Consider the following 13,117-nt stretch of genomic DNA (forward strand, 5'->3'; position numbering starts at 1 on the left):
CTTTTCAAGTGTGGAGTCCCATTCCTTCAGATTTTAATTATTGTTGGAATTTTTTTTTAAAAAATTTAAAAAATAGGAAAAACTTTTTCTCTGTTGCTTATCTCTCTCAATTTTGTGCCCACTTAACTACGCCAAATTTTTTCCATGCCTATCTCGTCCGATCTTCCGACTCAGGCCAGATGAGATCCAGGTAGTGCAGCTGTCTCCAAAGTCCAGTGTCACAGTCCAGCAACATTGAATTGAAGGAGGGCATGACCCTCTTTCATTGCACCAGCTGCTATAAAGCAGGAAAGTTTAAAGGTCCGACTGAAATTGACAGGTGAGAGAGAAGGTAAGTGGATAGGATATGGGGGGGTGGTGGGGGCGTTTGGAGTTCGGGAGTGGGAGGGTTTGGCATTCGGGGTGGTCGGACATTTGGGAGGGAGTGGGGGTTTGGACATTCAGGGTGGTGGGGGGCGTGGACATTTGGGGATTGGGGGGTTCCGACATTCAGGAGGGGGTGGGGGGTTGTATATTCGGGGTGGATGGGGGTGTTGGACATTTGGCGGTGTGCAGGGTTCGGACTTCTGCGGGTATGGGGTGGTCGGATATTTGGATGGGTGTGGGGGTGATCGGATATTCGGCGTGGTGGGAAGGTTGGAATTTCGGGAGGATGGGCGGTTCGGACATGTGGGGGGTTGGGGGGCCGGAGGAGGTTAGAGATTGGGAGTGGGTGGGGGGGTTGGAGTTTCAGCGGGCTGGAATTTCAAGGGGCTGGGGGGGTGCCAGCATCAAGGGAGTGGGGGCCTGGTCGGTCCTTGGGGGTGGGAGGTCCGGTTGGGTCAGGCCTGCAGAGCGGCTGGGGGGATTGGACATCAGGAGGGTGTGGGAGGTTGGAGTTTCAGGGGGCTGGGGGTGGTGACATCAAGGAAGTGGAGGTCTTGTCGGACCTCAGGGATGGGAGTCAGGCCTGCTAGGTTATGGTGCGGGGTGCAGGAGTCCCATGTGGTTGGGGGGAAATCCCAGGGGGGACTGGGGGGGTGGGGCGAGTATCATGGAGGGTTGGGTGTGTTGGGGAAGTCCCGTGGGGGGATTGGTCTGGGTCTTTCTAATTGTTACACAGAAATTAGAAGAGATTTTAATTCTTCTAACTTTTTCTGAGTAACTATTGGTGTTACCCTGTCAGAACGATCCGTGGCTTGCGTTTTCAACTTCATTTTCGGATGGTTCCCAGCACAGTGCAATTGCCCAGAAGAAGTGTGCACCTCTGGGCAATTGCCATGCAAATGCTTATCTGTGAAGTTCTGAGAAGGATTACCCAGTGCATCTTTGGGGTATCCCCCAAATTCGATGCTCGGGAGCTCGGAAGTTACAGCCTATTTTCTGGATCTTGAAGTGAAAAGAAATCCTGAGGAGGCTGTTGTATCACAAAAGCTCCAATGACTATTATCAGTAACTTTGTTCAACAGGACACCGCCCTACACTGCCCAATTGTTTAGTCCCCACTGTGATCTCACCTTAAACCTTTAAAGCAAGGTATTTTATATATTAGGGGTAGGTGCATGTGGCAGTCATGGCACCAAAAAGGAACACCCACCTCCGTGTCCTGGTGGTATTTCGATTCAACTTATTGCTACTCTATTGGGGGGGTGTGAGGGATTGTAGGCTGGTACGAACGAAGATTCCTGGGCTCAAAAAGCTTTCATCTGCTGTCCTGTCACTGATGGACTTCAAACTCCAATGGCATTTGATCTCTGGAATGAATTGCCATTGGAATGTAATATTCTTAGGGCCACATGAGGCCCTGTATGGTAAATAAGCCTGCTTCTTGTGGGCCTACTTCCTGCTGATCATAGCAGTGGTGTGTCTGGTGGGATTTGTGAGGCATTCCACCAAAAACATGATGCTGGGGCAAGAGGAAGGGATGGGCATCCAGCAGAGATGATTGTAATCTCTAGCCCTCTGTTTGTGGACCACCTATTTGTGGCTTTGTCCCATAAAGGAATGGAACTTCTCAGTTCCTGCCTTCAACTTAGTTTCATGTGTCAGTCTTGCAGGGAGTCCCTGTTTTAAGTGTCCCCTTTTAAAGTGGTTTCGTTTGAAAGGGCTTTATTTAAAGAGCAATGTTCCCCATTTTAATAGATGCGAGCAGTGTGATGTCATCGAGTCCCTTACATGATGATGTCATTATGTGACCAGGCCCAGTGATCCTGTGAGTAGAGCCTGGTTTGTGATTGTGTTAGTGCCATTTTTTCCTTATTGTACATTCGAGGAACATTGTTTTTTGCTGCATTTTCAGGTACCCTCCCCATGCTAAAGTAAACTTCATTTTTTTTTTAACCGTACCCAGTACAATTTGAGGAACTCTGTGGGCTTTGTTTTTTGAAAGAATTCTCCTGTGTACTGTGCAGTACTGTAATGTACAGTTCAGATACTGTACTGTAAACTTTGTTTTCAAATTTCTCTGCTGTTGGTAGTAAGTATCTGAGGAACTACTGTGGACTTCTGTTTTTAGAGGAATTCTTTGTTGTACAGGGGGACTGCTTTGTATTGTACGGTATAGTACCTGTGTTTGAGGAACCTGTTTTAAGCTTGGCAGTTTAAAGAGGTCTCTGCAAGGAAGAAGCCTGCAGGCAAGGCAGCAATTTTAAAGTCACTTACTGTACTGTACTGTACAATATTTGAGACTTGTGCCAGAAGTGCCCAGCAAATGGTGGTAGTGAGCCTGCCGCTGCCAAGAAATCAAGCTGCCCAATAGTCCTTGGGTAAATTTTTCAAGCTTGTTGGTAATCCTGGCCTTCATCCCATTAACTCTCCCAGGACCTTGCACACTGCCTTCAATTCAAAACAAGCAGTATCTTCAAAAGATCCTCAAAGTCCAGTGTCAAGAAAGGCACTGCAACAGCAAGGTCTCCCAACAAGTCAGGATGCTCAACCATAAGGTTCTAAATCACTCAGAGCCGCCTCCACTGGGCTCAAGCATTCCTGAAGATATCAAACATCGCCAGCGATTCATGGTGACCAACCAAAATCGGAGAAGCAAAAACAAAAATTGCTGGAAAAACTCAGCAGGTCTGACAAGTATCTGTGAAGAAGAAGACAGAGTTAAAGTTTCGAGTCCGTATGACTCTTCTTCAGATGAAGAGTCATACGGACTCAAAACGTTACCACTGTCCTCTTCTCCACAGATGCTGTCAGACCTGCTCTGCTGAGTTTTTCCAGTAATTTTTGTTTTTGTTTCAGATTTCCAGCATCTGCAGTATTTTGCTTTTATCAAAATGGGAGAAGGTTCATTTGGGAAGGCACTAACAAAATGAGACGCTGACCTTCCAAGCAACATTTGCCCATACGTGGTAGAGTCTGCAGACTGTTCATTGTACTTACTGTTTCAGCCATCTCAGGACCCATCAGCTGGAGCAGAAGTAAGTAATTCCTAAGCCAGAGGGACTGTTTAAGAGAGACTGGTAAGTGTTGCCTAACTTAAATTCATACAGTATTTCTGTTATATTCAGTGATTTATTTTATTTTGCAAGTTACTTCAGCTAGGAATGCACGGCCCTGCACATGCATGGTACAGTGTTTCAATTTTTACATTGATTTTTCCAATCAAAAATTGCCCTCAGGAACTTACTCTGGCTTTAACATTGATTCCTGTAGGAAACCATGGATCACTTGGGTTCCACTTAAAGTGTCGATTTTCAGAAAAGCAATCACCAATTTAAGTGAGGACTCCCTGTAGTGAAAATTGAGGGGAAATCTCCTCTGCTACATGTATATTTTCTGTAGTTACCATTGTACAACAGCACTTACTGGTTGAAGGTCATCAACAGTTTCTGGAAATTCTCGTATGCTCAGGATGAGATCCAGTCTGTCACTCAGATGGGGAATGTTGCACATCTGTAGAGAAAAATAGCAGACATAATATCATTAATGATGCAATTAATATAATGTCTTATAATTTCACTCTTAGCTAAACAACCATTAAAAACGCAACTTCACTATTCTAACATTCTTAAACACAGTCTCACATTGTAATGCATAGGGTATAATTTAATCATGCCACAATAGATTAGTATTGAGCTATCAAGCCAGCAGCACATCCGTTTAGCAGTTAGACTCTGGTCCATGGTGTGTCAGCCAATCTTAGCTGGGTTGCTACAATTGATGTGCATGTCACAAGGCTATAGGGATATCAACCAATGTCTCTGTTCCAGATCCCTATCCGGCACCTTTTGTGTGAAAGCGTCATGTGTGCGGACACAAGATGAGGGCAAGGTCAGGCTCGATGTGTACTTTTCACAAACCCAGTTGCCGAGGCTTATACATGAAAAACAGCCACTTTAGTGAGAGGAGTTACGAGCTAGCAAATGTAGAACTGTATTCAGCGTGCATGTGTGCCTTCAAAGTTAGAACAGAGAAAACTGGGGAAAAGAAATCTGTATTAGTGCCATTATGCCTCATTTTGAAAATGACATATACAGTGAGGTTAGCAGTAGCTGAGATCTGGGAGGTTCAATAAATCTTACTCATTCAAAGTTAAGCTCCCTCACTTGGCTTGAAGGCAAAACCAATGGTGATATATCTCATTCTAATATAGAAGAGCACCATTTCTTTAAATGCATTATGATGCGGAAAGTCACATGAGAGTAGTAGAGTGAAGAAGTGCGTAGATGTCGGTATAGAGATATCACCTAGTCAACTGTCTCTCCTACTTTTATATATTATATATATATAATATATATATATGTAATTTTGTGTTATTAATAAACGGTTATTGCTCAACCATACAAATCTCTAGACCTCTTCATAAGACAACATACAACCTTACAACAGAAATTGCCTCCACCACACTTTCAGACAGAGCATTCCTGATCATTGCCACCAGCTGTGTAAAATAGTTTTACCTCATGTCACCATTACTTCTTTTGCCAATCACCTTAGTGTCCTCTTGTTCCTGATCCTTCTGTCAACAGGAACAGTTTCTCTCTATCTACTCTGTCCTCATGATTTTGATCACCTCTTAATCTTTTCTTCTCCAAGCTGAACACTCCCAGCTTCTCCAATCTATCTACATAGCTGAAGTTCTTCATCCCTGGAACCACTCTCGTGAGCCTTTTCTACACTCTCTCTATTGTCTTCATATTTTCCTTAAGTATGGTGCCCAGAACTGAATACAATAATGCAGTTGAGACTGAACCAATTTTTTATATAGATTTATCATAACTTCCTTGTTTTTATTACTCTACACCCAATTTATAAAGGCCAAGATCCCATATAATTTATTAATTGATTTTTCATCATGTCCTGCCACCATATGGCCCTTTTAGCTGCCTCTGCTATTTTATAACATCATGGGTAATCTTCTACTTCAACTCCATTTTCTCACCCTACCCTTATATTCCTTGATTGTCCAAGTGTCCAAAAGTCTATCAATCTCTGTCTTGAATATACTCAACAACTGAGCATCCACAGCCTCTAGGGCAGAGAACTCCAAAGATTCACAATCCACTGAGTGAAGAAATTCCTCCTTATGCCAGTCTTAAGTGATTGGTGGACCTTTTACCTGAGACTATGAACATTAGTTCTATATTCTCTATCCAGAGGAAACTTCCTCTTAGTATCTAACCTGTTAAATCCTTTCAAATTTTTTAATATTTCAATGAGGTCACTCCTCATTCTCCTAGACTCCAGAGAATATTGGCCCATTCTACTCAATCTCTCTTCATTTGACAACCCATTCATCCCAGGACATACTAAGTATTACTGCTGCACCTGACTTCAGGCACTTAAATATATTACAGAAAAGGAATCTAGCAACTTTCCAGTTACTGAGGATAGAATCTGGAGTGAGAAATTGATAGTTACTTTATAACATATGCCTCAAACTTAGACTATTAACTGCAGAATGTGGCATAAGTAACACAGCCAATCCAAACTGTTCCTTCCAACAACCTAAGTACAATTATATAGTCAGGGACTCCACAAAATTTACTAGGAAGGAGAATGATTACAAGTAAAACTTACAATAGAAACCTTATGAAACTACTTTCTTGCACCTTTCAAATAGCAATGGAGCAATAACTCTGGAAGCCCATGTCATTCAACATACTGTTATGACTCGACATTTTGCGCAAATGATACTCCCACTGTCTCCAACAATTCTTGGAACCATAGTGTTCCAAAAAGCATTTCTATCCTTCTTACAATCTACAATCATTTCAGAATTAAATATTTGTTCAGAAATGTAGCCCATACTGGAAAGCACAAGGTTAAATAAGACTACTTACCTCCATCATATATTGGTCAACAACATGGAGATCAGCCTGAGAGCCTTTATACGTTTTGTACTTTTCAATATCATTTGGTGTGGGAACGTATCTGACAATTTATAAAACAAGCAGACAAGTTATATTTCTGAAATGTAATAAATCAACCTGCACAATATAAACAAAATCAAGCTCACTGCAAATATAAAACTGATTGAAAATACATTCTAGAAGACAGTCCAATAACAGCACATTAATTTTCACATGCTGTAACCCCTTACGTACACAGAAAATACTCAGTGAATTAAAAGGCATAATCCACTCATAGAATTATCAGTCAGTTATTTTAGCTGACATAATGCTATTGACCACATGGTTGAGAGGCTGAAGGAAAATTAGTTTTGTGCTGAAGAATCTACAATATTGTCTCCTGATGAACAACCAAGACTTCATCATCATGCCTGTTCATGTCATGGCATTTGTTAATGTCTTGAACAACACTGTAAACCTAAGCAAAGTACAGACAGTTTAATTGCTGGAAATGAAATTAGGTCATTGGAAACCACTCAGTTTTCTTCCATCTCTGGTCTGGCTGGCTAAGGCTAAATCATTGACAATGCAATTCCACACTTCATATTCCTTGGTCAAAAAGCGTATTACTGTTAGGGGATATATTCTCATGCATTTATGCATTCCATTCTGTGGAGTCTTCTTGGTATTCATCCATGTCTGAAACCATCTCCCAGACAGAGATGATGTGTTTGTGTTAGTTCAGGTAAAGGAGGATAATGTGACAACAATCACAAAGGATGTCAATATTGACTTTGGTTAAAGCCACCCAGAGGTGTTGCGAAGTTGGAAAGGAAAATGGGGGTTGAGGGAAGAGCTTCTGATGCATGAGCTCCTGATAGCAAATTACAACACCCTGTATTGGCTGTCTGTGTCGTACACTTGAATTTTGTTTTGTGAAAGGCCTTGCACCCCCATTCCAACTTTGGAGAGAGTTATGACAAAGTTGAAGATGTACAACTTCTGTTTGATTCTTGCATTGGTCACAATCAGTTTCTTTGTTTGGAAACTGCATATTGGAAAATCTTGAAATTCTATATCTTCATTAACAATACCACTGAAATCATATATTTGCAAAGGCAGGGTGAATGGTGACTGTGGGGGTTTGGGGGTGTAGTTGGTCTCATATTTCCCTAATCAGCTACAGTGCTCAGGACTGATGCTGATAGCCAAATTATTCTAATCTTGAATTTCAAATTCAGAGGCACATGGACAGAAGTCAGACTGGCGATTTCTTGGCCTGTGGCGAGCTATATCTTTGCATTGATACTCTGAATTCTAAGGTTGGAGATGTTGTCTAAGGTTGGGGGTCAATGAATTTCAGGTCCTGATTTTGAGTAGGATCTCTGTACCTTATGCAGCTTTTCAGAGGGCCATGACTGCAGATAACTGGCTTTTTTGAGGATGATGTTTGCTACTGCATTTTTTTTGTATGCACTGGCAGAAGCTCCTTCTTCATGCTGCTGCACTGAACACTAAGTCACCAGAAGCTCATTTACTAAGACTGTTTTCTTCTATACCCACTGCCCCTTGATTTGTGCAGCAGATACATTCGGTAAACCTCCCAGAGATGATTTACATCTGATAAGCTGGCTGATCTGATTACCTATAAGCCAAGTCTCAAGTGAGCTATGTTTTATGTCATGAGCATAATATAAATCATATCCCATGGGCCCTCATAATGTATTCAATTTACATCATACATTAAAAATTAATTAGGTAGAGAGCCAAAAACGATGGATCTAATGGTACACAACATTCCTTTGTGGGCTGGATTTGGAAGCAGTGCGAGTGCTAATTAGACTTTCATTGTGCAATGCAAGTTCAGAATCATTATGCTTCGATCATTCTCTTCAAATTATGTTGAAAGGAAAAGCAGTAGCAAGAATTCGAATGTTATCCCTGAGATATATGTAAATAGGAATACTTGTTAAAATAAATATTGCAAAAAACAAACAGACCAGACAGCTCTCCATTCAGAAGGCTTAATGGAAAAGTAAATGCTTAACTGAGGTCGATAGTGGCAACTGGTGTTCATGCTGATTAATGCTACTCCTCAATAAAATGCTTGTTAAAAAAAATGGAAATGGGACTTATTTACACTTTGATCTAGAATGAACAGCTAATGTTTAATTCTAAAGTTACAAAACTACATTGAAAGATAGGTATTCCATAGAAATTCAGATATGGCATGAATGAGGGTTACGAAGTAGGAATTGTTTTGAGGAGTAATGTAAGCAGTGCTTAGCACAAGTTTTTTAAACCAGAAGCATGGGTTTAACAGCCAATAATTGGACATTATATAGAAAAGCTTGAGAAGGTGGGATCTAAGAGCATGGAAGCATGGGAGGCTTGTGAGTTATATCAGACATCACCCTAGGCAAGAGGTCTCTTGCAATAGTCAGCTACCTGATGATGTCACTGAAGAGGTAGATGCTCACCTGGGAGATGGTGATCAAGGTGTGCAAGCTAGTTCCGTAGGACCTCCAGGGACAGCAAAATATCTAAATGCATTACATGGGATCCAAGGCAATTTGGCAAATTGGATCCAAAATTGGTGTAGTGGCAGGAGGCAGAGGATGATGGTCGAAGGTTGTTTTTGTGATTGGAAGCCTGTAATGAGTGATGTACCGCAGGGATCGGTGCTAGGACCCTTGCTGTTTGTAATGTACATTAATGATTTAGACGTGAATATAGGAGGTATGCTCAATAAGTTCGCAGATGAAACAAAAATTGGTGGCGTTGTAAATAGTGAGGAGGAAAGTCTTAGATTACAGGATGAAATAGCTGGTAAAATGGGCAGAGCAGTGGCAAATGAAATTTAATCCTAAAAAGTGTGAGGTGATGCATTTTGGGAGGACTAACACAGCAAGGGAATACACAATGAATGGTAGGACTCTAGGAAGTACAGAGAATCTGAGGGGCCTTGGTGTTCATATTCATAAATCCCTGAAGGCAACGCACAGGTAGATAAGGTGGTTAAGAAGGCATATGGGATACTTGCCTTTATTAGCCGAGGCATAGCATGTAAGATTGGGGGGTTATGTTGGAGCTGTATAAAATGCTAGTTAGGCCACAGCTGGAGTGCTGTGTGCAGTTCTGGTCACCACACTATAGGAAGTATGTGTTTGCACTGGAGAGGGTGCAGGAGATTCACCAGGATGTTGCCCGGGCTGGAGTATTTCAGCTACGAAGAGAGACTGAGTAGGTTAGGGTTGTTTCCCTTCAAGCAGAGAAGGCAGAGGGGAGACCTGATAGAGGTATACAAAATTATGAGGGGTATAGATAGGGTAGACAGGAAGAAACTTTTCCCCTTAATGTAGGTGTCAATAACCACGGGGCATTAATTTAAGGTAAAGGGCAAGAGGTTTAGAGAAGATTTGAGGAAAGGTGGTTGGAATCTGGAACACATTGCCTGAGGGGGCAATAGAGGCAGGAAACCTTAAAACATTTAAGAGGTATTTAGATAAGCACTTGAAATGCCATAGCATACAGGGCTATGGACCAAGTGCTTGAAAATGGGATTAGAATAGATAGGTGCTTGATGGCTGGCAGTGACATGATGGGCCAAATGGCCTGTTTCTGTGTTGGATAACTCTGTGACTCAATGAGCATCTTTTGGCAAAATGGGTGTAGAATTGGTAAATGGAAGTAACACAAAACAGGCTGATTTACTTGTCCAATGGTCCTTCTGTTCTGAACTCTCCAATGCGGTTGTACTGATGTTGCTTTGTGACACATAGCTGAGCACATCTGAATATGAGACTCATCAAAATTATCCAGACATTTTCAAATGTCAATGCAAGGAGATGAGCGACTCCTCAGTACACTCTTGCTTCTATAACAACCTGCATTTGAACAAGATCTAATAAATTTCATATTCCTCTACAATTGAGCGGGGCTTAGCAATAGGCTGATCTCAAAGTACCACTTCACTCCTCACCAACTATCTTCACTTTTGTCCCTTCCTATTCAGTATTTAATATTTCACTTTGTGCTTTCTCATACTTAGCAGTTTCAACATCTTCCATAAAAACAGAAAATGCTGGAAAAGCTCAGCAGCTCTGGCAGCATCTGTGAAGAGAAAAACAGAATTCACATTTCAAGTCTGTATGACTCTTCTCCAGAGCTAAAGAGAAGTAGAAATGTGATGGATTTTATACTGTTTAAGAGGGGCTGGAGCAGGTGGAGTAAAATAGAAGGTCAGGGATAGGTGGGAGCTAACGAGAAATTTTACAAAGATGTCAAGGACACAGGACAAAGGGAGTGTTAATGGTAGTGTTAAGCAAGGTGCTGATAGTGGCATAAAGTTAAGATAGCAGAAGGTACAGAAGGTGTTTGTGTATACAGCTGTAATCCATCTGATGAATATGGCTGAGCCAGCACAGATATCACTGGCTTAGCAATAAGTGTATGCTGATGGAATTAGCACACTCCAGGACCTCTGAGTTGGTAAGAGATGCTGAGGATATGACTCAGAGTGAAGGTGGAAACTGTTTAGCCTTTTCTCCTTTGTGGCATATGTTGTCCAGGTCTCACCACTGTGACAGGTGCACACTGAGAACTCAGGCTTGGTAGACTTGCAGTTTGGTGTTCTCAGTCAGGTTGCTGTTGTTACACACTCTCTTACTCATTTTGAACACAACAGCTGCAGCCTGTGTTGATTTCAACATCAAGTGGCATATTGCTGGTGATTAGAATTATCAACAACCCCCAGCTTAACATTGTCAATGCTGATGGTAGTACAGCATTCTTCTAGACCATGACATTTGTCTTCCTGATGCTGATGGTCAAACCAAATTGTTTACAGGTGTGAAGGAGCCTGTCCATTTGCTGCAGGAAGTGTCCCTTGGTGTGGAATGCTAGTGCGGCATCAATGGCAACAGAGCAACTCTCTGATCAGGATATGGTGCACCTTTGTCTTGGATCTCAGGCAAGCAAGGCTGAACATCCCTCCGTCAGTTCTGTGTAAGTAGACACCCTCTTTAGAAACTTGATTCAGCAATGCCATTACATGCCCTGTTAAGTGTCTGTAAGCAAACAATGCATAAATGTATGTTTGTGCAACAGTCATAGAATATCTGATTAATGTGGTATGTAACTACTATTTCTTTGTGGTATTCCACTCTCTACTGAATCAATCCCTTCCAGACTGGGAGTGGAATCGTTCCATATTTGCACTAAGTGCAGTAGTGGACGGGACAAAAGACATTTTACCTGCTGGCCGCAATGGTGGATTTTCGCATTGTATCATCCCAGTCCCACCTCATTAATCATGCATTCCCAGGAAACACGCCATTTCACTGATGGGTGGCCTCCGATTCACCCGTCATGTTCACCCTACCGCTTCCTCACACCGGGCGCCATATTTAAAGTGCAGCGTACACATACCTCAGTGCTTCCAGCCCAAGACTGCTGCTCAGAACACATGGCCCCGAAAGGCAAGAAGACTGTAGCCCCCCAATTCAGTGACACGTCCATGGGATGCCTTCTGGACATTGTTGGAACCCATTGTGATGTCCTCAGGAGGCCCACCAGTGTCACCACACCGGCTTGGGAGGCAATGGCAGTGGTGGTCATTGCCAGCACTGCACAGAAGAAGTTCACTATCCAGTGCAGAAAGAGGATGAATGATCACATATGTGCTGCCAGGGTAAGGCAACCACCTCATCACTCTAAACTCACACACTCACATAGTCTATCACACATTCACTGGCATTTCACTCACTGCCAGCTCAAGGGACATCACCAGTCACTCTCTCACACATACCTTCACATCTCCATCTGGACTCATCTCCTCTGGAGACTGCCTCCTCAGCCCTCACCCTCTTGAGACTACTTGTGCAAAACAACATGTATCTCCACACATACAGCCTTGGATAACCTCCCTTCCCCAGAAATACACTAGCCCTGTAGCCTCTTCCCATCCCTGAGGCCACTTCTCCCCTTTCCCCATGCAAGTCATAGCCCTGCAAATGTTGAAAAGTCACCCCCACCCCATACTTATGGCTGGTCTCATAAGTAGAAACCTGGCTGTGAGCGCCCCTTAAAGTTATGTGGTGCTGCCTGCGAAGCCTGGTGCTGATGACCATGAGTGCTGCCCAAGGCAAGGTAGGCAAACAAACCTCAAAACCCGGGCGAAGTGCAGCTCACCAGGTGCATGTCGCTTATGTTCAGTTGTGAAACACGTTGGCGTGATAGCCCAGATGATCCAGCATTGGGGATGATTCAAGCAAGCTGGGCTTATAATGATATGCAGATGTATTGCAATGAAGTTCCTGATGTGGGGCAGTGGGAAACACGGCCATGACGGGCAGAGTGGACGATTACAAACTGGTTTCACGACATCGTGAAACTGATTTTTGGCCTTTCCGCCATATTGTCCACTCATGCTCACCATGACGCCCGACACCAGCGGCCACGGAAAATTCCACTCTATGTGCTCAATACCATTCTTTTCACATAACTTGGGGCAGAATTTTTCACTCAGCGGGCACGCATGCACATGACACGTTCAAGTGTGAAATAATGCCTGATGACGTTGGCCAGCGTGCCGATGTCAATACGCACTCATGCGATATTTCGATAGGCAGGTGCGAGATAGAAATGGAGGCGCACCCGCAATTAATGAAGAGGCCAGTTAAGGCCCTTGAGACACCAATTGTCTCCGACTTTACATTGCCTGTGAGATTTTTCAGCAGTGGCATGGGCAGGTACAAGTAGCCTCAAGAAGGTGAGGGCTAAGGAGACAGTTTCCAGAGAAGATGAGTCCAGATGGAGATGTGAAGGTGTGTGTGAGAGAG

The 13,117-nt window shown here is 42.9% G+C and overlaps 1 protein-coding gene across 1 annotated transcript in view; it reads right to left on the minus strand.

Moving 5' to 3' along the window:
* Positions 1–13,117, minus strand: part of LOC121287430 (protein diaphanous homolog 2) — a 140,174-nt gene that overhangs the window by 25,849 nt on the left and 101,208 nt on the right. The window contains exons 10-11 of the mRNA XM_041205305.1: positions 6,267–6,357; positions 3,790–3,876 (exon numbers count right to left, since the gene is read on the minus strand). Coding sequence (XP_041061239.1) covers positions 3,790–3,876; positions 6,267–6,357 — 178 coding nt within the window. The remainder of the gene's footprint in view (positions 1–3,789; positions 3,877–6,266; positions 6,358–13,117) is intronic.

The sequence above is a fragment of the Carcharodon carcharias genome, chromosome 14, assembly GCF_017639515.1.
Source record: "Carcharodon carcharias isolate sCarCar2 chromosome 14, sCarCar2.pri, whole genome shotgun sequence".
In the NCBI taxonomy this organism is placed as follows: Eukaryota; Metazoa; Chordata; class Chondrichthyes; order Lamniformes; family Lamnidae; genus Carcharodon; species Carcharodon carcharias.